Genomic DNA, 25,000 nt, shown 5'->3' with positions numbered 1-25,000 from the left:
AAGCATAAGGAGACTGAGCGATTGCTTAGGGCCCCAAGCAGCTGACGGGGGCTCCCTATTGGCTTTTTTAGTATGTGCTGTATGGGGGCTCCTCGAAATGTTTCGGCTTAGTCCAATGGGCTAGCACTGCCTCTGGCTCTGGAATGCTGCTTCCTACCCAAGCGCACAGACCCTGGGAGCGCCGTGTTTTAGGGAGACCACACTCTCACGAAACTCTGCCACCTGGGTCCCAGCAGCGCCACTGGGATGGGCCACCCTCGTGTTCCAGTGCAAGGGGAAAGTTCACCAATAACAAAGCCGTTCCTGGCGGTTGTTTTCTCCCAGAAAAATTTTAACACTGGTTTGCAAAGTCTGTCCTCTCTTGCTTTCTCTCTCCTTCCTTTCTCTCTCCTGTTTCTGTGTACTGCTGGTCACTGACTCATGCAAGATGGGGCAGAGAAGGCCTTGCTATTTGAAGCTGAGGCCCTGATCCAGCAAAACATTTAAGCACATGCAAGCAGTCCCATTGACTTCAATGGGACTAAAAGTTAAGCACCGTTGCTGGATCATGCCCTGTGACCGTGATCCCAAGCCCACTAAGTCAATTGAAATGCACTCGTTGACATCACTGCACTGGGGGTAAGGCCTTACGTGTGAAATTCACTCCTGCACACAGGGCCAGCATAAGGGCTAGACACCACTTAGGCCTGGTGTGACGATGTAAGTGGTGCATATGCCTTGTTGCTGTATTCCCAGCATAGGGGAGAATTGCACCCAAATGGAGCGCCCTAGCCAGGGAATGGAATAGTTAGATCTGCAGATATCTGCTTTCTATCCATGCACCATTTTTGTGGATCGGATGTAGATACAAATTTTGTATCCGTGCAGGGCTCTAGGAATAGCTACACTCTAGGAATTAACAAAATCAGCACACTTGAGTGAGAAGGTTTTGTGTGTGGATGCGAGCCGGGCTCAGGACAACACCTGAAAAAGAGCCTGCGTTAACTTGATAGTGAAGATGAACAATAAGTGACTTAGGAGCTTAAGTCTCATTTTCAAAAGTGACTTAGACACCTCCGAGCGTAAGACCTGCTCTACACTTGAAAATGTAACTGTTGTGTATGTTGGCTAGAGGTATGAATTTTTTACCAATATGTAGCTATACCAATGCCAATATAAAGCTGCAATATACTGGTATTCCCGTTCCCATATGGGAATAGCTATCCCTGTATAAAGCACCTTCTACACCAGTATAACTGCGTCCACACTGGGGCGGGTTGTATTGCTCTAACTACCCCAGAATTGTTCAAGCAGAACAACTTTCTAGTGTAGACAAGGCTGGTGTCTCATTGAACGTCGCTGGGGGCTTAGGCCTTTAAGTTGCTCTGGTACTTTTGCAGATGTTTCCCCTAGTGCCTATCTTTAGGTTCCCAAGTCCGAACATTTCTCTTCCATTCTTACCCAGCTTGATAGTTCCTTCAAACTGTCCTGGGTATGAGCCTAGATTCAGATCTGCCTTATTCTGTGCGTTAGTTTTTGGACCATCCTACCCTATCTTCTTTCTCTGTCTCTTCCTCTCTCTGTTTTCCAGCTTGCTCTTCCCTCCAAGGATCTGTGTCTCTGTCTGGCTCTCTCTGGAACCCAGCCGCCTGTTTCTCTTTCTCTCTCTGTCTCTCTTTTATTTTCTGCCTCTCTGACAGTTTCTTTTGCTGACACTCTTGTTCTCTCGACAGACGTTTCTTGCTTCCAGTGGCGGACTGTACTGCCTAAGCGGAGGCTGTAATGGCATTGTAAATATCAGCTGCATGTGCTTGCAGTGGGTCTCTTTATTTTTCTTCCCCTAGTTGTTTCTCTGCTGCCCTCAGCTGCTGTGTTTGCGTGGATTGCATGGTGTGAATCCAGGGAGCTGCTCTGCAAATCCACAGGGTGACTCACCCATTCGGAGTGGGGGTAGGAGCTAAAAATACCAATGGTCTGGGAGCAAAACACACCCAACCTCTAGGAGATCTTACCTCACATTGAAATGTGATCTCCATCCATCCATCTATCCAGCCACCCCTCCCTATCCCCACACTGACCCATCCATCCATATTACACTTTTCTTCTATCCATCCACCCCCCCAACCCATCCACCCATTTTACAATTTTCTTCTGTCCATCCACCCCTCCCAACCCCCCTCTGACCCATCCATCCATATTGAACTTTTCTTCTATCCATCTGTCCTTCATCCATGACAATACAGCAAAACTCAGCTAGAGACAGAGCCATCTAACTAAGGTTGCATCTGGCTGTTGTACAGACAGGACAGACGCTCTACCTGCTCATTGTATCATCTAATGCAACGTTATTTTGTAAAGGTTGGGGATTGGTCCTGCTTTGAGCAGGAGGTTGGACTAGATGACCCCCTGAGGTCCCTTCCAACCCTGATATTCTATGATTCTAAGGTCTCTCCCCCAAGCTGTGTGCACACAGCTTTTTACAATGTGATTTGGTGCAATTGCAAGGATACGTTTCTCGACACTTCCATTCTCTGCAGAAGGTTAGTTTCCTCCTGGCCTGACATTGCCTTGGGCTCTGGGTTCCCTCAATCCCTGTTCAGCTGTGTATGGTTCAAAGTCTGTGCTGGTGTCGGTGGTAATTGATCTCCTGGTGATGGACAAAAGTCAGGAGTCCCAGAAGCACATAACAATGAATTTTGTTATGTGCACCAATATGGAAGTGAGGTGTGATACATCACCTTCATATTGGTGCACTTCACAAAATCCATGTAGTGGGGGTAGGGTTGAGGGATTCAGAGTGTGGGTCTCAGGGCTGGGGCAGTGGGTTGGGGTGCAGGGGTGTGAGGGCTCCGGCTGGGAATGCGGGCTCTGGGGTGGGGCTGGGGATGAGGGATTTAGAACGGGGGCAGAGGATTCGGGTGGGGGTGGTGCCACAGCTCTGGCAGGTCTGGGCCGCGACTGGGTCCGGGCTGGGGTAGGGGCACCCTGGCCATGGCTGGGTCCGGGCCGGGTTTGGGTGCCCTAGCCATGGGGCAGGTTGGGGGCTGGGCTAGGTTGGGGCTAGCGGGGCACTCCTCCCACAGCAGGTACCCAGGCAGGTTGTCTGAGCCAACAGAGCGAAACAAACGCCAACAGTTCAGCTGGAACAAGTGGGGGTGTTTTAAAGCAGAGGATGGTGCCCAGAGACCTGGCAGAGCTTTTTGCTACTGATGCTGATACTGCTGGGGTGGGCAGCAGAATGCTGGAGTGTGAGGCAAGGCAGCCTCAGGAGGCCAGAGAGGGCAGTTGCACTAGCCGTGGGACGATGGAGGCTGGGATGCAATTTGGGGCCGAGATGGAGCTGCGGCAGGGATAGCAACAGGCTGATTTTTCAGACTAGGAACCCTTTGGAGAGCAGAATTAGGGACACTTCACTAAGCCCCCCTGGATAAACCCACTCTCTCCTTTGCAGAGGTCACCCCATTGCGAGCCAGCCCCTGGGCTATCAAGAGGGCAGCTGGGGTTTCAGTGTGGCAACCTGGAGCAGTTGGAGATGACCCTGCTGTTTTTGCTGGACAGCTGCCTCTGGCACCAGCACCGCTGAGGTGTTAAGGCCTGGTGACCAAATGTCGCTATCCCCATTGGGTAGCTGGGGAAACTGAGGCACGGAGAGGGTCAGTGACTGGCCCAAGGTTATCCAGCAAGTTGCTGGTGGAGTCAGGATTAGAATCCAGGACTCCTGACTCCTCCCATCAAGCATTAGGCCACAGCTGCCTTGTGGGGAGTGGAATCTTGTTTTGTGATCATCTGATCATGTGCCTGGCACATCCCCTCTGCTGAATCCAAGGAGCTGTACGCACAGGCAGGTCAGGTCTCTGATCCCCCCTCTGCCCCACGCCGCCCTGTGAGTCAGTGTGCCAGCCACAGCAGCTCCTGGCTCCTCCCCAGTGAACGCTACAGAACAAGACATGGTGCAGTGAGACAAGACAAAGGGGGTGGGGGGATTTGCCCCACAAGCTGTGATCCTGGCTGATCAGCACTATGGAGCGTTTGCTCAGCTTGTTCCAAAAGTTACTGGGAGCCTTTGATAAGATGCAGACACCTGGGGCTCCTGGCAGGGAAGGCAGCATGTGAGCTACAGGGAAGACGGGGTTAGGGTTCCAGCTTAGGAGACAGAAGGTCCAGGTTCAATTCCCTGATAGCCCAGGGGCTGGCTCACTATAGGGTGACCTCTGCAAAGGAGAGAGTGGGTTTATCCAGGGGGGCTTAGTGAAGTGTCCCTAATTCTGCTCTCCAAAGGGTTCCTCGTCTGAAAAATCAGCCTGTTGCTATCCCTGCCCCAGCTCCACCTTGGCCCCAAATTGCATCCCAGCCTCCATCGTCCCAAGGCTCCTAGCCCTGCCCTACCACACGGTGAGTGTGAAGACTGTGGTCTGTGAACTGCTTTGAGATCTGCTGCTGAGAAGAGCTAGGCGGTGTTATTACTGCAGGTCCCATGCCCAGAGATGCACCCGCCAAGCAGCGTTTGGCTACTCGAGCAGGTGTCGCACTGTCAGTTGTGCGTCTGTGGCCCCCATTGCAAAGCGGAGAGTTCCCACCCTTGCCAAGAGCTTTTCTCTCCAGACAGTCTTCTTTGCTGCATGTCCCCCTTGGGAGGGCTCCGATCCCCGCTTCCCTCCAGACAGGGAGGGACTCACAGGGACTTGGGGCCACAATATCGTCTTTTGAAGGTCTCCCCCACCCTAACCCACCCTATTCCTTCCCTCCCTTCCTCCCACCCCACCCCGGTCGCCCCCGCTCCATGGCTCCAAACCGAATGTGCACAGCCAGCTCCAACCCTTTGCCCCCTGCCATAGACCTGCTGCAGCCAGGTGGCTCTCGGGCCCAGGGTGGTGGGAACCAGAGCCCCAGGTGAAGCAGGTGGGACCGGAGTCCATCATGTAACCCTTTCTGGTGGAGCTGAGCATGGGGGAGGGAGCCTCTCTTCTGGATCCCCCTCACTGGCATGTACTTGGTAGCACCCCTTGACCCTCACTAGAGCATGCAGCCGGCCCAGCGCGTGGGCTTACTCCAACACACAGAACACCCAAGCTGCAGGAGAGCCCTGAGCGGGGCTGCAGATCCGAGATATACCTGGGCTGCAGCAGTGAACAGAGCGGGAAATGCCACCAGTCCTGCACAGCGGTGGCTCCTCCCCATGGCCGAGCAGCCCCGAAGAGCCCAGCAGGTCTCCTGAGCCTGCTCCCGCCCTCCCCTCCCTGGGGCCTCTGTTCCCACTGAGCGGCTAAGGGGCCTGCTTTGCCTGCAGGATTCTGTAGACAATTCCCGCGTCTCCATCACCTTCTTCCGACTTTTCCGGGTGATGAGGTTGGTGAAGCTGTTGAGCCGGGGGGAAGGAGTCAGGACCCTGCTCTGGACCTTCATCAAGTCCTTCCAGGTGCGTGTGGACCAATTCCCAGCAAGAGTTCCATTAGCCGGTAGCAGCAGCAGGCTGTTAACCTCGATATGGACCGGTCACTAGCTGGCACACACTTGACCTGTAGGTTACCCAAGCATCCAGGAGTTCAGGAGGAGCCAAGAAGGGCTTCCCAGATGCTCATTCATACTGGTGTCAGCATGTCTCAGAGCCTCAGTTGACCCCATATTCCCCAGACCAGACCAGTAAGATCGCCAGCTCCCTTGGGCAAGACTGGAGGGGCCCTGGGGGTGCTCTCCAGCACCTCAGTCGTGGGCACCTGTTTGTGCTGAGACTGTGCATGTCCCTTTCTCCCTGCCCCCCCCTCCCCCTGTGCTTGTCCCAGCTGCTGGGGCAGGGAGGTCCCTGTGCAGCAGGCTGTGGAGTGAGCGACAGCTGCAGGAATGCTGGAGAACGGGTGTTTTTAGTGGCAGCTTCCAGCCCCAGCCAGCAGCAGACAGCCTCACTCTGTTGCCACCTGCCCCACTGGACCCCTGGCTGGCACCAGAGTTTGGTAGCTCCGGCCCGGAGAATTCCTACCCCTAAAGCAGATGGGATCCACAGCGGAGATAGGCTGCTCCCTCTCAGCTCCACTCCTACATGAGCCCTGGACCCTTTGTCTCACAGGCCCTGCCTTACGTGGCGTTGCTGATCGTGATGCTGTTCTTCATCTATGCTGTGATCGGGATGCAGGTAAGGAGGTAGGGACAGTTCTGGGGCCCCAGCTGGCGGGGTGTGAGAGAATCAGGATCCAGGGAGCAGGGGTCACCCCTCAGGAGCTCCTGCTGCACGACAGATACAACCCTGCTGCCTTTCCGCTTGGGGCAGGGGTCTCTGAGTGCTCTGCAGTCACTAGTGAATCAAGCCCCAGCAGTCTCCCTGCCAGGGGGAGGTCACTGTTATCTGATGGGGAAACTGAGGCACAGAGCTGTCAAACTCCCTCTGCTTCACACAGCCAATCAGTGGCAGAACTGGGAACATACCCCAGACCCCTGACTCCCCGCGCTGCGCCCAGTCCACAAGGTCATCCTGCCAGGCCAGCCCTTTCCCTGTGGTTCCGGGCTGTTGGCTGGAAAGGAGCCATCGGGAGCAGTGGTCAGGCCAGGAGTGGGCATGTGGGGTGGAGGGTAGCCACAGATGCCTGTGGCAGGGGGGTTCCTCTGCCAGGGCAGCTGGGATCTGAGCATGTCATTCACAGATGTTTGGGAAAATCGCCCTAGTGGATGGAACCGAAATCAACAGGAACAACAACTTCCAGACTTTCCCGCAAGCCGTGCTGCTGCTCTTCAGGTCTGTGCAGGCGCTGCCCCTTCCTCATCCCACCGCATCCCTTTCCATTCCATCCCCTTAGTGTCCCTGGTACAGCCAGCCTGGAGCCACTGCTGCGGGAAACCAGCCTGACTTCCCCGAGGAGCAAGGACCCCAGGCTAGCCCCTCACTCCCACAGGTCATGAAAGGGCCCCTCATGTGTGCCATGAGGTTGCACCGGATTAAAATGCACCAGTCCAAGTGCAACACAAGGACCTGGGTCTCCATACACAGAAGCAACAGTGAGGTGTATCCATCATGGCACTGTCATCCTGGCCATCCCCAGGGGTTGAACCCAGCATCTCCAGAGCTGAACATGGAGCTGCGCTAGCTTGTTCTGCAGGGCCATGATCCAGAGCCTCAAAGATATTTAGGCCCCTGAAATCAGTGGCATCGAAATACCTTTGAGGATCTGGGTGTAAGTCCCTCAGCTGGCAGCTGGCACAGGCTCGTCCTAGCCGCTGGGGACCTGGCACAGAGGGGGAAGCATGGCTCGCTGACCAGCCGGTTATGGTTGCAACAGGTTGCAGGGAAAATACACTGTGGGGTCAGGTGGTGGCCTGCGTGTGCCTTGGGGCCCACACTGGGCTCCCCAGAACTTCCCCAAGAAGACGCATGAGCCCTGTTGGGGGTGCCCGCAGACCCGCAGCCCATCAGTGGTGCCTGACTCACAGGTCAGCTGGGCTTGGTGTTGAATGCAAGGCCAAGCTTGAGTTTTCCACCACCCAAAGATGCTGTTGGGCTGAAATTGAAAAGTTTTGTGGGACCATGTTGATTTCAACACCAGTCCTGATGGCAATGTTTCCAAACGATTCAAATCAAAACTTTGAACATGTTTAATTCGTCCTAAGTTTAGGCTATGTTTCTATGCTTCATGTTTCCACATTGTGGAAATTAAATGGTGCGCTAACATTTGATGTTTCAGAAATGAAATACTTTTGAATTTCCATTCCATTGTAAATTTCAAAATGTGGATTTTTTTCCCTCTCTGGAATTGGTATAGAAGGAAGTGTCAGCATTCCCCATGGGATAGAAACTGGTTTCTTACCAGCGCTAAGAAGGGATAAGAATAACAAATATAGTTTCTGGTGTTTTTCAGTCCAACCATCTCAGGAATGTTTTATAAACATCACTTGTTAAGCCCCCTCCCCCTTGTGAGTTATCACTGTGCCCATTTCACAGCTGGGAAAGTGACTTCTACTGTTGCATGGTGAGCCAGTGGCAGGGCTGGGAATAGAAGCCATGACTGCCACTCTTCTGTTCTAACCGCTAGACTTCACTCTCTTCCCAAATCCGGGGATTGGACCCAGGAGTCCTGACTCAGTACCCTGTTTTAACTGCTGCATTGTACTCCCCTCCCCAAGTGGGGGCTAGCACCCAGGAGTCCTGACGCCTAGTCCCCTGCCCGCCCACAGCTGGGACTAGAACCCAATAATATTGATTCTTGGCCCCTGCTGTAACCACTAGGTCCTGCTCCCTTCCTGCAAATCTCATCCCATACTATCTGGGCAGGGCAGCCCTTCTCTGCAGAGCCTAGCTGGCATTCTCCCTTTCTCCCTAGGTGTGCGACAGGCGAGGCCTGGCAGGAGATCCTGCTGGCCTGCAGCTACGGGAAACTGTGTGACCCCGAGTCTGACTACGCCCCAGGGGAGGAGTACACATGTGGCACGGGCTTCGCCTATTTCTACTTCATCAGCTTCTACATGCTCTGCGCCTTCCTGGTACGGTCCCTGATTCCGGATCCCCTTTTCTTTAGCTCCCGGCCCCTTCATTGTCCTGAACGGGAGAAGGGTGAAAGTGGAGGCCGGGGACCAACCAGAGAGCTAATGCCAAGGCTTTCTCCCATGAGCTCTCCCGTGGCACCCCAGGTCCTGGGCAGCCCCAGAGCAGTCCAGAAAGGGTTGGAAGGATTCAGTGTGTTCTGCCTTGTGCAGCTGCCATCCCCCTTTCTGCGAGGCTGAGGGTACAGCACGCTTCATTCGCCAGTGGCAGAAGGAAGGCTGAGAAGAAAAACAGCAGCGCTGCTCCAGAACTCAGGCACCAGATGCCTCCACCCTCCAGAGCCCACCCCATGGTAAACTTGAGCTCCAGCAAGCCAGAGAGGCCTGCTCATAGCTCCTGGACTCTGGTCTCCCAGGGGGCAACCCATGGCAATGCTGTCAAGCCACTGAGCCACCCACAGTCACGCAGGAGGGATTGAAATGAACGGGCTGCCATGCGGATTGAGGACAAATGTCAGTTTCCGTCTTGCGGGGGCGAGGGCAGGATCCGCCTGTGGTTGTCACAGGTTTTACCGGCTGGGTATGAAATATTTCCAGGGAGCTACGGTCTGTTCCCTGCCCGATGATAGCTGCAGACTCTGCTGGCTTCAGGAAACCTCTCTGCCTGGCCCTCACTCAGCCCCTGCATGAGGGGATCCATCCACTGACTCTTTTCACCCTCTTTTTTCAGCGTGGGATCCTGTGGGGCACATGGCTCCTGGGTTGGGTCTTGCTCTGGTGAGAGCGAGGCACGTAAAAACGACCCTCTAGTGTATTCTCCATGCAGTAGTTCCACTAGACAGGCTGTGAAACGCTCTCCAGCTTGGATTGGCTGCCCATCCCGTATTGCTGTAAGGGCAAAATTTTCCTTAATCCACATGGCAGGCCTGGTCCCTGCATGATGGGTCCCCCAGGGCGAAGACAGAGAATGTCTGAGCCAGGATATCAGAGTTGAGATCTAGCAGGCAGGCTGGAGAGGGGAATTTTGTACTAAGTGTGTAATTTGTCAGAGGAGACCAACCGGTAGCAGTTTAGAGCACAGGAAAGATAATGCGCGGCCCAGTGCCCTGCTGTCATTTTATATAAGCCCTTCACATCTGGAGACCCCATGTCCTGCCCTCTCCAGGGCTTTGTGGGACAGACACTCAGCTGACTTCAATGGGAGCTGCTTTGCGTTAGCGGAGGATCTGGCTCCGCATCTGGTCCCCTTCACATATGCTCGTCTCTTGCCAGATTATCAACCTCTTTGTCGCCGTCATCATGGACAACTTTGACTACCTCACGCGGGACTGGTCCATCCTGGGTCCACACCACCTGGACGAATTCAAAAGAATCTGGGCAGAATACGACCCGGAAGCCAAGTGAGTGAGCGCTGGTCTGTGGCTGGCCTGGGTCTGAGTGGCAGCCAGGGAGGCCAGTGGATTATTTCCTTAAAAGGCTAAGAGAAGTTAGCACAGCTGGAAGGTGCTGGATTGGCAGCCCGTGGGCCTGAAGTCCCCTATTTATCCACAGCTCAGCCATAGCATGGGTAGAGTCAATACCAAGGGCTGTGGCAGACTCTCCAGTGCTGGCAATTTTTAAATCAAGCCTGTATGTTTTTCAAGATGTGCATTAGTTCAAAAGGAATTATTCGGGGCAAGTTCTCTGGCCTGTGTTATACAGGAGCGTTGACCGGTTCTGTTCCCTGCTACCCAGAACGCTCTTGTTCACAGACAGACCCTTGAGCTTGAAGAAGAATGTCGTTTCTTCACTGCTTCGGTGAGCAATCAGTCCTCCGAAACAGGGCCTAACAGGGTTAAATCCAAGCGCACCCCCAGTTCAGGTGCTCGCCTTGAATACACTGTTACAAAGTTATTCATTATATAGTGTATAAACACTTTCCTGCTTAGCGGAGATTAGTTTGCTAACTCCATTGTTTACCTGATCAGGTTGCTGACCAAGATGTTCACCTGCTTGGACTGCTGACCCAGTTGTTAAGCAGATCAGGTTGCTGGCTCATCTTTTCATCCAGCTGTTCTTCCTCCCTGCCAGACAATGTCCCAACACCAAAAATATACATGCTACGTATTACATAACCTACAAGGAGGTCAGACTGGATGAGCACAGGGGGCTCTTTTGGTCTATGGCTCTAAAGCCCTGCTGAGATGATCATCCAAGGTGCTAGTTATAATGGTGGCTTTCTAAGACCTTTTAAGAACTGGCCTGAGAAACACCAACTCATTTAACGCAGGCCCCCAAACTGTCCCCAGCTGGATTCTAGACTTGGGAGCTTTCCTGCCCTCTGAAGCTCCAGTCCCCAGTGACATAATATGTCAGCACTGTAGTGTCATTCTACAATGGCCTGTAATATGAAATCCCATCGGTTCCAAAATTATCTGCCTACCTACATACTTCTCTGCCCCCCCATCTCTGTAGAGGCTGGGGGCCTCGCAACAGTCAGTGCAGCAGGGAAGTGTCCATGTTGGAGACGGAGAAACTGAAGTACAAACAGACGTAAAGCGCAGATTTTTCAAGGTTTTTGGCATTGCTGCACTGAGTTTTTTAATGCCTCACTGATTTAGGAGCCTAAGATTCATTTTCAAAAGAGATTTAGGCACTGAAGAGCCAAAAATCCCATTGCCAGCACCTATATCCCTTTGGAAACAAAACTTTGGCATCTGAATCAGTTCGATGTTGTATCACTCAGAGTAGCAATGTCTGATACCGTTAAAACCTGGGCCTAAGTGACTTCCCCAAGGTCACACAGGCAGTCAGTGGCTGAGCCAGAGATCCGGAGCTCCTGCCCCCCCCAAGCCAATTAATCTCCCCCCCCCGCAGCATTTGCAATTCTACCACTGAAGCGGTAGAATTCTACCAGATGGGTAAAGCACAGCTGTCTCTTGACTCCTACAGGGGAAGAATCAAACATCTGGATGTGGTGACCCTGCTGAGACGCATCCAGCCTCCCCTCGGCTTTGGGAAGTTCTGTCCGCACCGCGTGGCTTGCAAGGTAACAATCCCTTTGCAAAGGGAAAGGTTCCATTATTAATGTGTCGGACGGCTCACCTCCCCGTCCCAACCCCGCCCTCCAGCACCCCCTGCAGCCTCTGGGTTCCTCAGCTCCCACTGAAAGGAGCTGGGGAGAAATCCAGGGTTGGTTTTAAGTATCCTCAGGATCTGATATCAAGGGTTTAATGGAGAAGGAGGCTTTTCGGGGGAGCGAGACAATTTAAAAGGGCGGAGGCTGACACACTTCAGGTTTCCTGAATGATAATCTCCCATGGTACAGTCAGTCCAATACAAGGCAGAGGACCCCGCCTCTGAGAACACCCCAAAGCTCTTGGTCAGACACAAATCTCAGCTAGAGATGAGTCCAAGCTGCACCGCTCAGCTCTAGTGTCCCCGTGTTTGGGTCTGGGGTTGGGGTCCAGGCCCTTCTTCAGCTTCGGTGGATCACATTGTGACTGCATGAGAGCTGATGGCGGGAGTCCGAACTCCTCAGTGGGGAACGTGTCCTGTCGCCCGCAGGGGGCAGCTCTCCAAAAGCCGGGGCTGCAGAGGGAGCAGGGAGAGTGGACGGCGTGGCTGTTGGTCCGTAGGCATCCGGCACTTCTTCCTGCACCCGCTCATTCTCCACAGAGCATGGGAGACATTTCTGACTCATGCCATCAAAGCGTTAACAAAGCCACCCAGTTCCTGGGTCGAAGCTTAAGGCAGCTTCGCCATTTTAAACCAGCTGTGGATTCTGGACCATTGGGTGAAATTGCATGTTATCAAGAGGCCATGGGGTCTTATCCCAGAATACTTTGGGTTGGACGGGCTCTCTAGTGGATCCTCTAGTGCACCCCGCTGCCTTTGTGGTTGGATGGATTTCATTGATCCCATCCCATCCCTGATAGAAGGGTCTCTTCCCAATTCCCTCACCTTCGACATCCCCACTGGTGAGGCCACACCTGCCATACACAGCCTGCTGCTTAACCCAACCCATCCGTAGAGTTATAACCTTTAACCTGACCGCTCCCATGCAGCCAAGGCTTCCGTGGTCAGTCTTGGCTGACGGGTGAGCTGTGCTCTGGAGAGTGTCCTTTGCACAAGTGCCGTGCAATAGAGACGGATCTCCATTGTCATGATTATAAGGGGGACTCTCTCTAAGGGGGCTGCTGGACACAGATGGGCCGGGAGAGTCTCTCTGCTTCCCTAGATCTCAGAGTATGAGATTGTCATGGCACCACATTGCCATGGCACCTGAGCGGTCCTGCCGGGGTCTGCTGCCGGGCCTGGGCGTGGGAAGTGCGCTCCGGGCGGGGGGGTGAACGCGGTTGTTGTTTGTTGCGCAGCGCCTGGTGTGCATGAACATGCCTCTGAACAGCGATGGCACCGTCACCTTCAACGCCACTCTCTTCGCTCTGGTGCGGACAGCCCTCAAGATCAAGACGCAAGGTGAGGGACGCGCTCCGTCTGCTTTGGTGCCCTGCCCTGCCAGCACAGCGCTGGCTGGGGCATCTATAGAGACTGCCTCCAAAATGCTTCCCTAGCTCCACCCATGCAGGGGCTCCTCCCCAGCACCAGCATGAGATGTGAGTAATATCGGCTACCCTGGTGCCTTTCATCTGGGGACCTAGGGCCAGATCCTTTACTGCTGCAAATCAGCACAACTTGACTTCAAAGGAGTTACGCCTATTTACACCTGCTGGGAACTTGGCCCATTATAATTTAGCCTCGCAACACCCGTGTGAGGTAGGTGAGGGTTGTGCAGGGATCCTTTCACCCTTCCACAGAACGCTGCCTTCTTCTTCGAGTAGCGTCCCTGCGGGTGCTCCACCACTGGTGCTCACACACCCCCACCTTCGATTGAAGATGTTCAGTAGCAGTGCCCGTTCGTCCCGTGCCTGCATTCCAGGCATCCCTGGGCCCCGTACTGAGGGTATATAGAGCTGCCCTCGGTTCCTTCTCAACCACCCGCTGGCCTGAGACAGAGCGTCAAGCTGGCCCGCTTCGGCTTTGCTCTAGCTTAGCCTCTTAGGTCAAGGTTTAGTTTCGTTTACTTGCCTCTCTTCTTTATTTTATAATTATCCCTCTTCAGTTAACCTGGGGAGGTTCCGCTTAACAGCCCCTTTTTTCCTCCCCCCGCCCATTCCTGAGGGGCTTGCCTTGGGGATTGTCATCCACCTGGTGTGCCGGGATTCCTGGGATGTAAGCGCTGCCTTTCCCGCTGGGAATCGACCCCGGTCAGCGAGGGACATTCCCAGTGTATCCGCTGTCTGGGACACACCTACAATTCCAGCCAGCTCCAAGATCTGCTCAGCTTTTAAAAGCAGAACTAAAAACTCCTGGAGATTCAACTTAGGATCCTCATGATGGAGCTCTCTGTCCAACCAACGGTGTTCCATAGGGGAAGAACGAATGGACTGGTGGTTTGTTTCCCCACAGGTAACTTTGAGCAGGCCAACGAGGAGCTGAGAGCGATTATCAAGAAGATCTGGAAGAGAACTAGCATGAAACTCCTGGACCAGGTCATTCCGCCGATTGGAGGTGCGTCTTCCCATGGGTGATTCAGAGACTGTGTTCTGTTTGCCATCCTCCCTGGCTTATTTCTCCCTGGCAACCTCTGCCCGCCCCCCAGCTTCCCCACGCCGCTCGGAGGGGGCTGGGTATAGCTGCTGGGCAGTGTTATGCTCACTTGGCTTTCTCCCCTCCAGAGGATGAGGTGACCGTGGGCAAGTTCTACGCCACCTTCCTCATCCAGGAGCACTTCCGGAAGTTCATGAAGCGCCAGGAGGAATATTATGGGTATCGGCCCAAAAAGAACGCCATTGCAATCCAGGTCAGTGCCAACAGGTCTGGGAATCCCAGCCGCTCCTCTTGCCTGGATAAAGCAGCCAGCTTGTCCCTGCTGCACAAAGGCAAGGCAGGGCTCAGGAGGCAGAGTTGCCTATTGGATAGAGCACTGGCCTGGGACTCGGGAGACGCGGGCTCTGCCACCGCGCCGCTGGGCAAGTCATTTTCCCTCTCTGTGCCTCAGTTTCCCCAGCTGTAAAATTGGGATAGTGACACTGACCTCAGTGGTAAAGCACATTGAGATCTCCTCATGAAAAGTGCTCCACAAGAGCGAGGTGGTGGTGTTATAATGTGCCAGGCAAGGTGGGAAGGAGGCCTAAGTATTTGAAGGTGTTGGTACTAGGCTGGCAGAGGAATTCTCGCGGGTGGCTGGAGGGGAAGCACTGGGACAGAGCTGAACAAAGGGAAATGGAGACAGGGGAATGGGCTGTGGGTGGAAGCTCTGCCCCTTAGAACACTGGAAATGGGGCTGCACAGGAGAGCCGGTGGATGAGACAAGAGAGCCCAAACAGATCTCAGTGAGTAAGTGATGGGACTCCACGTTAAGAGGAACAGTCCTGAAGTGGAGGAGGCTGGCCCGGCCTCAGGGAGAGCTTGGTGGCTGCCTCCTCGGGGCCTGGCAGTTGGTCTCCACTGCACACAGCTTGGACTGGTGCCTGGACCGAGCTCTGGGCTTTCAAGGGCTTCCCGTGATGGAATCTCAAGGCTGGTGCCGCCACACCACCCTTCCTGCAGCCCTGCTCCTTCCACGACGACCCAGGGTCAGTCTCTACAGGCAGAGCGATCTAGAGGAGTAAGCACAGTGGAGAGCAGCAAGACGCCTGGGTTCTTTCCCCGCTCTGCCACTGACTCATTGTGTAGCCTTGGGCAAGTCACTTCCCTCCCGTCTGCCTTGGTTTCCCCACCCATGAAATGGGGACAAAGAGGCAGGGTCAAGGGGAAGGTCTGAGGCTCTTGTCACTCTCTGCCCCCCTTCTGGCTGATGGAACGAACAGCCCCACACAAGAGTTTCAATTGGAGTCCAGTCTCCCTGTGTCAGAGGTCCTTGAGGGGGGCATGTCCCGAGCACAGAGGACTCCTCCCCTGGGGAGATGTGGGTATTTCTCTTGTCCAGCATGGAATGCAGCCATGTCTCAGGGCTCCCCTGGCCTCCCCCTGGGGTGTAGGATCATCCGTCCCTGGGTGTCAAATCCAATTCCAACATGTGCAAGATGAGATGTGCCAGCCCCCATGGCCCTGCAGGAGGGGCAGAGATGCCAATGCCCTAGACAGACTCCCCGCCCCCTGGCCCCACGGCTCAGCTTGTTTACCCTCTTCCAACCCCATTGTGTGAAGTCACTTCTCTGTGTCCCCCTTTCCTCCCCACCCAGAGCACAGAGCTAGTGCCGGGGGGGGGAGGCTGCTGAACCAGCAGGCACCAGAGCACCCCCTTTGGGAAGTAGGCTAGGCAGTCTGGGCTCAGTGGAGGCAGCTGGGGGGCAGGGCTGCGGGTTCGGGGAAGGACGCTGGAGCTGCCGGGTAACCGGGCTTTGCTGAGTCTCCCTCTCCCCTTGCCTGGTGAGGAAGCGCTCGCCCTGCCACCAGCAGCCCCATGAGCGACCTTCCCCGTCTCTGTCCGTCCAACCAGGCCGGCCTGAGAAGCATCGAGGAGGAAGCCGCACCCGAGATCCACCGAGCGATCTCTGGGGACCTGACCGCCGAGGAGGAACTGGAGAGAGCCATGATGGAGGCAGCGATAGAGGAAGGGATATACAGGGTGAGCACAGCGAGAGGTACCACCCTCTTCCCCCACATCCTCCCCACACGTACCAGCCCCACTGCCTGTGTCCCATGCGGAGCACAGTGTGCTGAGCGGTGACTGCTGCAGACAGGATAGGGGCCCCCCAGAGGGTGCCAGGGGTGAGTGATGATGCCCGAGATCATAGTCACATTGTCATGGCCGCTTGGTGCCAAACGCTTGGGCAGGACCCAGCTCTGTGTGAGCACGTGGGCCGGCGGGCGTGGCACGAAGCCACAAGCATGGGAGATGCCACAGTCTGTGGAAATGGGTCTGATCACAGAGAAGAGTGTCAGTCACAAGAAACCACGTCACCGACTGGCTAAGTCACCATCACCATCTCCTCTGTTCCCAGACGTTAGGTCAGGGGTGAGCAAACTTTTTGGCCCAAGAGCCACATCTGGGTGTAGAAATTGTATGGCGGGCCCTGAATGCTCACAATATTGGGGTTGGGGTGCAGGACGAGGTGAGTGCTCTGGCTGGGGGTGCGGGGTCTGGGGTGGGGCCAGAAATGAGGAGTTCAGGGTGCTGGAGGGGGCTCTGGGCTGGGGTGGGGTGGGTGGGGGCTCCGGCTGCGGGTGCAGGCTCTGGGGTGGGTCTGGGGATGAGGGGAGGGGTTAGGTGAGCAGAAGGGTGCTCCGGGCTGGGACTGAGGGGTTCAGAGGGCAGGAGGGGGATCAGAGCTGGGGCAGGGGGTTGGGGTGAGGGAGGGGCTCACGGGTGCAGGCTCCGGGTGGAGCTTATCTCAAGCAGCTCCCAGAAGCAGCAGCATGTCCCTGCTCCGGCTCCTGTGTGGAGGCACGACCAGGCAGCTTTGCTGCATGCTGCCCCATCCGCAGGCGCCGCCCCTGCAGCTCCCATTGGCCGTGGTTCCTGACCAATGGGAGCTGCCGGGCGGTGCTTGGGGCGGGGGTAGCATGCGGAGCAGAGTCCTCTAGCTGCCCCTACGCATAGGAGCCGGAGCAGGGACATGCTGCTGCTTCCAGGAGCCGTGCAGAGTGGCCCCTGACCCTGTCCCTGGCTGAAGTGGGGCAAGCCCCAAACCCCGCTCCCTAGAGGAACTCGAGGGTGGGATTAAAATGCCTGGTGGGCCGGATCCAGCCTGTGGGCCGTCGTTTTCCCACCCCTGCATTAGGTGGAGCTGTGGGTTTGTGACCTGAGCTCAGGGATCTCTGGGTTCTAATCCCAGCACTGGTGGTATCGCCCTAGCTGTCCCTTCCCCCTTCCCTGTGCAATGGGGCTAACTGTACTGACTCCCCCGGACCGCGGAGTGGATATTAACCAGTTAACATGCTGGAAGAGTGCTTATTCCTGGGATGGACTGGCTAGTGTGTATCGGCACCTCTGCCCGGTGCACCGCTATGTGTCACAGACCCAACACTGCTGACAGAGATTCCCTCCGCACTCCCTATGCTGGGAGCTTCCAACTGGCTGGGGTGCAATGATAACCATGGCAACCAAGGTACCAGCAGTCTGTGACAGCGTCCTGCCCCGTCTCACTCCTCAGGGAACCCCGCGCGTTCAGAGCTGCCTGTGAGCATGGAAGGGTTTATCTGGTGGGAGAGGCAGTGCTGCCTAGTAGATGGACTGGGAACTCGGGAGACCTGGGTTCTATTCCCAGCTCTGCCATGGACCTACTGGGTGACCTAAGGCAAGTCACTTGTGCCTCAGTTTCCTCCGCTGTGAGGTCAGGAGCTGAGCCCCCTATTTATAAAGAGCCTCTGTAAGAACTGGGGCTGTTATTACTGCTGCCCTGCTGTGCATGACCTTAAATTCAGCCACCATTACTGGCCTTTGCAGTCCCACCATGGGCCCAAACCCATCCGGACCGTCGGGCGGCGTGTGCCACAGGCAGGGAGGCCTCGAGAAGTGCCACGGTCAGGGCCCGCTCTGACCTCTCCCCTCTTGGTTCCAGAGGACGGGTGGCTTGTTCGGCCATGTGGACTCCTTCATGGAGCGGAACAGCCCCCTGCAGCCCCACGTGACCAGCCAGAGACCCCTGCAGTTCGCTGAAGTGGGGAACGAAGACTTGGACTCCCCCGTTTTCCTGGATGACTTCCCCCCGGACAGGAACACCAACAACAGCAACGCGGCTGCACGGTAATGCGCGATGGTCAGAGACAGCCCCCCCAAGGAGATGTGCTGTCTGTGTGAATGGCGCAGTCTCCATAAGAGAGGGACCCATTCATATCCCTCGCCTGCACAGCTGCTGTGACTTGGGGAGCTTGGCGCTCGGGGACTGTGAGCATGTGTGAACAGGTGCAGCGGCGGGTGCTTGCGTGCGTGCACGTGGGTGTGTGTGAGTGTGCACGCGTTTATATGTTTACGCTTGTGTGTGTGGGGCCAGACACTGGCCACCTCACGCCCCGTTAACCATGGAGGGGTGCAGTTTCTGCCTTCCGGTCTCAGGCAAAAACAGATGCCCGCCTTGCTCAGGTCTCGTTTACAGAGCATGGCACACGCCTCCCCATGGCCAGGCAGCTTCACCCCTTTCTACCCCAGTGGTTCTCAACCTATTTATCATTGTGGGCTGCATGTACGGCCCACAAAGTGTTACCTGGGCCACAGGCTAAGAACCACACGGCCCCCCACCTAACCCCCCACACAAGCCCCTATGCTCAGTGCTCTCCGCCCACAGACCCCTCCACAGGGTGGGGGCAGAAGCGGAGAACTGGGTGTGGGGCATGGGGCAGGGACCCCGACCCGGACCCTGCTGTGCAGGGATCCCTAACCCCAACTCCCACTGTGCAGAGCTGGGGTGCAGCCAGGACCCCGACCCTTGACCCTGTCAGGACCGCACTGTGCGGGGACCCAGAGCCCGCCGCGTGGCAGGGTGGGTGGCAGCCGGTTGCCTGGACCCAGAGCCTGCCCTCCGGCCTTTATCATGCAGCTGAGCGGGCTGCAGATCCTGTTTACACCAGCAGGTGTCAGACTAATCCCAGCAACAGGCACGTGGCGGCTGCCAGGCTGTTTTACCCCAGAGGCGGTGAGGGTCTCGCATGGTGACTGATGCTTGCGAATGGAAACCCTTGGAGGGGTGGCTGGGGGGTGGTCCCTGTGCCAGCCTGATGCTCTTTCCTGTCCCTGGCAGGGTGCAGTACGAGAATGAGCTGTGGGGGGAGAGGATGCTGCCGGCATCCTGCCAGCCACGGCCGCACTCTGCCCTGGGTCAGTACCTGCAGCATCGTCGCACCGGGCACGACCTGGCCTTACCAGGAGGGGTGTCCTGGGTGGGCAGTGACGTGACCCGGGGAAAGTCCTGGCTTGCTAGACAGGCATGAGGTGGGATCCCATGTTTCACCAAGGGGCCTGGAGAATGGACCCTCTTTTGTTAAAAGGTTGGGAGGGAGGACCCCCTTTGATTGGGGGGACCCCATAAGGTGTGGGAGGGAGGGGCTCTATTTTTCACCAAGGTAGCCGGGGAGCCCCCTTTTATCGGGGAGCAGGGGCTGTTTCTTCATGGCCCTAAGGATGAACTAAGCAATAGAAAGAGAAGCCAACACTGTAATTCCCTGCAGTAGTGAATGCAGATAACCTCCTTCCCTGGGGGTGCAAGTTCAGGGGGGGCCTTTCCCCAGGGCGCCCTGGCCCTCAAAGGGAGATGAAGCAGGAGGCTGGATTTCCTGGGGTGCTGCAGGCCGAGTGCCCCCTCAGCCAGCAGAGACGGGAGGTTGTGGTGGTTTCCAGGAGGGGGCATCCCGGATCTCCGGTTCCCCATCCCCATGCGCAGGCCTCGCCGGGGGCAGGGGTGGGCTGGGTGTAAGGCCGAGGGCAGGCCCATGCTCTGCTAGTACAGCGAAGCTCTTTCCCTGTCAGCTAGGGGAGCATCTGGTTCCCTCTACCCCTCTCGGGGGGTCATCAGGGGAGGGAGCTGGCCCAGGGCTGGCTGGGGCATGTGCACAGGCCCCCCCCGAGTGCACCAGGGCTCTGCTGCCCCCACACTAGTCAATCCCTTCCCAGATGGCACCCCCTATGCCCCAGGGCCCCAGCAGTGTCCTTCCTGTGGGTCCCCACGTGACACCCCCACTTCCCTTCCCCTCAGGCCACAACCGCTCCTTCCGCCTGGAGAAGCTGCAGCGGCAGCTGGACAGGAGGCGGGCAGCCAGTGTCGGCGGATGCCCAGAGCGTGGGCTGCAGGTAAATGGGGCTGGGATATCATGTGGCTCATCTGCGGGGGGGGCTAGTCCCCCTCCCACTTTGGGTTGGCCAAGACAACTGTGCACTGGAGGCACCGGGTCCCCTGGGGCCAGCTGGCAGGAGATCCCAGCTTGGCATCCGCCCCAGCCTGGTTGGCCCCTGGGAAGCGGGACTGAGCCCGCGCTCCTGGCCCATCCGCAGCAGAGACACGGCCATGGGGTTGGGGGAGGCTGGGGATGTCCCGGTGACCAGCCACAAGCCACCCGAATGGCTCGGGCGCACAGAGCACCCCTGCCCTCTTCCCAACGGCCCCTGGAACGGCCCACAGGCCTGGAGCTCTGGCGGGGCCACCGGTGGCCAGGAGTGGGGATGGGTGTACCGGGGAGTGGAGGACTGGAGCAGGGGTCATGCCTTGATATAACCAGGGTAATCATGGCTCCGCTATATAAGGAGATGAGGCTCTGTAGCCTTTCCCCTTCTCTGGCCATTCCCCAGAAAAGAGAAGGCCCCTGGGGCTATGGACAGGGGGCTGTTGCTAGCCTGGAGGAGTTGGCCATTGACTCTACAGGAGCCGAGTTCAAACAGTTACATAACCCCCACTGCTAGCACTTCCCCTGCCTTGTGCTGGAGGCCAGGGCCCTGTGGGAACATGGCCCCAGCCCCCCCGGGGCGAGGATCGGGGGACATTGCCATGCCCCTGCCTGGGCACAGAGCGACGCCGCGGGCCCCAGTAACTGGGCTGTATCCTGGAGCTCAGAGCGTGGTCAGCTAGGCAGCTGTTGCTGGACTGGCCCTCGGGTTCTGTGCCCTCGCCAATGATCGCCACCTCTCCTTATACTAACCGGGGCGCCCGGCTCTTCCCAGAGCCCAGCGAGGAGCAGGGCAGATGAAGGTAGCGCTGTCCGAGTGCCGAGTCATTGCCCCGGAGGAGGCTGCGCTCTTCCTCCAAAGGGGTGCCACCAGGCGGCTAGCGGATGCCATGGCAGGCGAGAGGGATCCGAGCGGGCGATAGTGACGCACCGGCTGCTCAGCAAGCCTGGGGGGGTGGCCCCTGGGCGAGTCCACGGTCCAGCACCCAACTCGCCCACCCGCCGAGGCTGTTGCAGCACGTTCAGAATTGCTCACCCCCCAGGATGTGACTCTTGGCTGCTTCTCTGCCCAGCTGCCCAGAGAGGAGGCTGTTGCCCGGGAGCAGGGAGCAGAGCTGAGCTCCAAGTGCCAGCTGGATGTCGGCCGTGATGTAAACGGGGAGGGAGACGCTGCTGCCTCTACCCCACCCACCACCTTACTTATCCAGGAGGTAGAACTGGGGCAGCACCCTGCGGGGGGACTGGCTGGGGTGGGGCTGGAGAGACTGTTCCTGGGGGAGCGGTGAAGGGAGGAGAGAAGCCACAGCTCCTGGAGGGGGATGGGGTGAGGCAAGGGGGCAGAGGCAGGATGGGATGGGGGGAGTTGCCAGCCCTGAGCCTACAGATGGGATGGGGAGCAGAGCTCAGCCCTGGTTAGAGGGATCGAAGGTCATCGACAGGGTGGTGAAGTAGGGGCAATGGGGGGACATGGAGGGGACCGGAACAGGGTAAAAGCAGAGATCAGTAACGGTGCTGGCACAGCGGTAAGGAGGGCAGAAAGCCAGCTGTGGGACAGACGCAGGAAGGGGGCTGCGGGTCAGGATTGAGGAGCACCAGCAGAGCTGTAGTGTGAGAGGAGCCCAGGGCTGGGATAACAGGGGGCTGCGGCTCGGGATTGAGGGGCACCGGCGGAGCTGGGGGAGCCCAGGGCTGGGATAGCAGGGGGCTGCGGGTCGGGATTGAGGGGCACCGGCGGAGCTGGGGGAGCCCAGGGCTGGGATAGCAGGGGGCTGTGGGTCGGGATTGAGGGGCACCGGCGGAGCTGGGGGAGCCCAGGGCTGGGATAGCAGGGGGCTGCGGGTCGGGATTGAGGGGCACCGGCGGAGCTGGGGGAGCCCAGGGCTGGGATAGCAGGGGGCTGCGGGTCGGGATTGAGGGGCACCGGCGGAGCTGGGGAAGCCCAGGGCTGGGATAGCAGGGGGCTGCGGGTCGGGATTGAGGGGCACCGGCGGAGCTGGGGGAGCCCAGGGCTGGGATAGCAGGGGGCTGCGGGTCGGGATTGAGGGGCACCGGCGGAGCTGGGGGAGCCCAGGGCTGGGATAGCAGGGGGCTGCGGGTCGGGATTGAGGGGCACCGGCGGAGTTGCAGATGGAGAATTTGCCAAGCTCCTGCTCACACTTGGCTCTGGGCCCGGGTCTCTCCCGAGCGTGAACGCTCCCAGCTCCACATGTTTGTTCCCCCCTGGGAATTGCAGGCGTCAGCCTCCATGAGCCCAGGGGTGGTTTCTCCACAGCCTGAGCAGCCAGGCTGTGCTGATCCCTTTCTTCTGCGGCAGGCTCTTCTCTCCGGGGACCTCGGCGCTCTGGCCCGCGACCCATCCCTTGTGATGGCCACGGGAGCCGAGATGGCGGCCACCTGCCAGCTGGAGATGGTGGTGATGGAAGAGGCTGCAGCCGAGTTGCTGAGGGAAAGGGAAAGCCCGGTGGGAGCCGAAGCCGGTTCCACCCGCCGACACACCTTGACCACGTCCTTGCATAGCTTCCGAGGGCCCAGCATGCCTGGCTCCCAAAGGCCATCTCCAGCCCCCACCAGTGAGACGCTGCCGGAGATCCCCCTTGCCAACGGTGCCAGCCGGGAGGTGCCACCCATTTGTGGGCTTTGAGAGGGTTCCTGTGGAAACACAGCGTCATCCCCTCCCATGCCCAGCCCCGACTGCCCGAGCCAGGCAGATGGGAGCAGAGAAGGACTCGCCGGGCTGTTTGTGGAGGAGCTGCGAGGGCCTGATCTCCAGGGGCATTTCCTACCGGGGTGTCTGGCGCTGCGTAGGCTGGGTGTGCCCCCTGCCCTCCCAAGGGCTGTAACGTGTGCGCCGGACGGGTCATTAAATCCCTGGCACCGTGATCTCGCTACTCCACTCTGTCCTTCTGGGCTCTGGTCTTTGATCAGAGGGGGGCCAGCGGAGACCCTTGGGGACCTGCTTTCCAGTGGTGCTGAGCACCTGCAGCTCCAGCCAACACCAGTGGGTGCCCGTCCTTCTGAACGCCAGGCCCCCCAAAGGTCTCCAGTCAGGCCTGCAGAATGAGCAGCCACTTTCCAACCGGGGGGGGGGCTAAACACACATTGCCAGAGCCGGCCCTTGCCATCTAAACCAGTGCTACAGGTGGGGGATGAGGCCCAGCGAGGAGAAGGGGGAGATTTTCACTATTTATCTCGCTTCCTGTGACGTATGGAGAGGCCTCACCTCTCATTGTCATGTGAGCCTTTGCAAATCAACGCTGGGCTGACTGGCCGAAGGTCACGGGGGGAAACTGTGGCCAGCGTGGGAACTGAACCCACATCTGAGTCCCAGCCCGAGCCTTAACCACAAGCCCCCGCTTCCTCTGTCTGTCCAGGAGCCACTGGCTGAGCCTGCCCTTGGCTTGGACCCTGAGCTTGGCCTACAGTAATTTATTATTGCTGTTACCCTAATGCCTAGGAGCCCCTGTCGTGATGCTCGGGTCTGTGCCAACACAGGACAGAAAGAAGGTCCTTGCCCTAAGGGGCTGGCTCACCACGTAAGCCCTGGGTCAATCTCCCTTCTCGCATTGTCTTCAGCCAGGACAGGTGGCATTTCTAGCCAATGAGTAAAATCACATGTGCGTTTTGCTCTAATCAACTTAATAAAGAGCAGATTTGGTGCCTTTTGTGTTAAATTTCCTGAACTGGGTTCAAAAGTGGGGCTGCCTCGCTCTGTTCCAAGCAGGAATAAGTGCTCTGGGTCAAATCTAGCTCAGATACAACACCCATTCTGTGTGTGTATGGTGAGTGTGTGTGTGTGTGTAAATTAACAATTAGAACAACATTCTGAGTGGGCTGGATTCTGCTGCATTTGGATGCCTCCTTCCAAAAATATGCCCTAGCTCAACCACAAGGCAGGGGCTTGACACAGGAACAACGGGTTGAAATTCTCCAGCCTGCCTTAGACAGGCGGTCAGACTAAGGGAGCGCAGGGGTCCCTGCTGGCGTAAATCAGCATTATGCCATTGCAGTCAATGGAGCTGTGGCAGCTGAGGATGTGGCTTCTCTGTCATTCGCTGATAATCCATCCCAGTTCCTTCTACGGTGATGAACCAGAGCCAAATTCATTTGTACCAGGAAAGGAACCAGATAGGGTTTGAAAGTCGCGGAGGGAGCAGATGTGCCAGGGTTGGGATTTGTAGCGAATGGCTGATCTGCTGAATTCGTCCTCTCCCTCACTGTGCAAAATTGCCCAAGGAGGCCAACACCGGGGACTGGGCTCTTGGGAGAATCTGGCCCACCATGACTTCCAGGGGTCCGTGCTGTCCTGCCAACCTGGAGTGATCTGGGACAAGGCCAGAGACATCCCAGCCAAGAAGCATTGCCCAGGAGGGACAGAAACCAGCCAGTGCTGCAAGGACGGCACTTCTGTCATGGTGAGCGATGTGGGGGGCCTGCACGGCACCCCTTGCTGGACAGTGCTTCTCCTCCCCTTTGGCCCCCGGGCTGCACGCTCTGTTTTGAAGCAGCAGAAACTCGTCACTGGCCCAGTCCCCGGCTAATCTAGATTAAAATACAGAGAAATGATGGGTCCCATGGGACGCACTGAATCAATAGAGCCCATCTGTTCTCGGCCATGGTGTTTATTTGTTAACTTAATAAATGGGAAGTGGCTGTCGCAGGGACCATCTGTGGCCAAGCCCTGGCGAGTGACAGCAGGGGG

General features: G+C 57.2%; 1 protein-coding gene across 4 annotated transcripts in view; it reads left to right on the top strand.

Moving 5' to 3' along the window:
- CACNA1S (calcium voltage-gated channel subunit alpha1 S) overlaps window positions 1-23,969 on the top strand; it is an 80,297-nt gene extending 56,328 nt beyond the window's left edge. Inside the window, exons 29-43 of one of the 4 annotated variants that reach the window (XM_038379748.2) lie at window positions 5,267-5,395; window positions 6,041-6,106; window positions 6,612-6,703; window positions 8,283-8,442; window positions 9,715-9,842; window positions 11,374-11,470; window positions 12,798-12,900; window positions 13,891-13,992; window positions 14,160-14,284; window positions 15,926-16,054; window positions 17,991-18,175; window positions 19,167-19,243; window positions 20,118-20,212; window positions 21,375-21,512; window positions 22,616-23,959. In XM_038379748.2, coding sequence (XP_038235676.1) covers window positions 5,267-5,395; window positions 6,041-6,106; window positions 6,612-6,703; window positions 8,283-8,442; window positions 9,715-9,842; window positions 11,374-11,470; window positions 12,798-12,900; window positions 13,891-13,992; window positions 14,160-14,284; window positions 15,926-16,054; window positions 17,991-18,175; window positions 19,167-19,243; window positions 20,118-20,212; window positions 21,375-21,512; window positions 22,616-22,942 — 1,953 coding nt within the window. In that variant the 3' untranslated portion in view covers window positions 22,943-23,959. Of the gene's footprint in view, window positions 1-5,266; window positions 5,396-6,040; window positions 6,107-6,611; window positions 6,704-8,282; window positions 8,443-9,714; window positions 9,843-11,373; window positions 11,471-12,797; window positions 12,901-13,890; window positions 13,993-14,159; window positions 14,285-15,925; window positions 16,055-17,990; window positions 18,176-19,166; window positions 19,244-20,117; window positions 20,213-21,344; window positions 21,513-22,615 lie in introns of all 4 variants that reach the window. The other 3 variants (XM_038379747.2, XM_043500364.1, XM_043500363.1) reach the window with 3 other exon arrangements.
- The last annotated feature ends 1,031 nt before the right edge of the window (window positions 23,970-25,000 follow it).

Source organism: Dermochelys coriacea, chromosome 21, assembly GCF_009764565.3.
Source record: "Dermochelys coriacea isolate rDerCor1 chromosome 21, rDerCor1.pri.v4, whole genome shotgun sequence".
Taxonomy (NCBI): domain Eukaryota; kingdom Metazoa; phylum Chordata; order Testudines; family Dermochelyidae; genus Dermochelys; species Dermochelys coriacea.
This window is presented reverse-complemented; position numbering and strand designations above follow the sequence as displayed.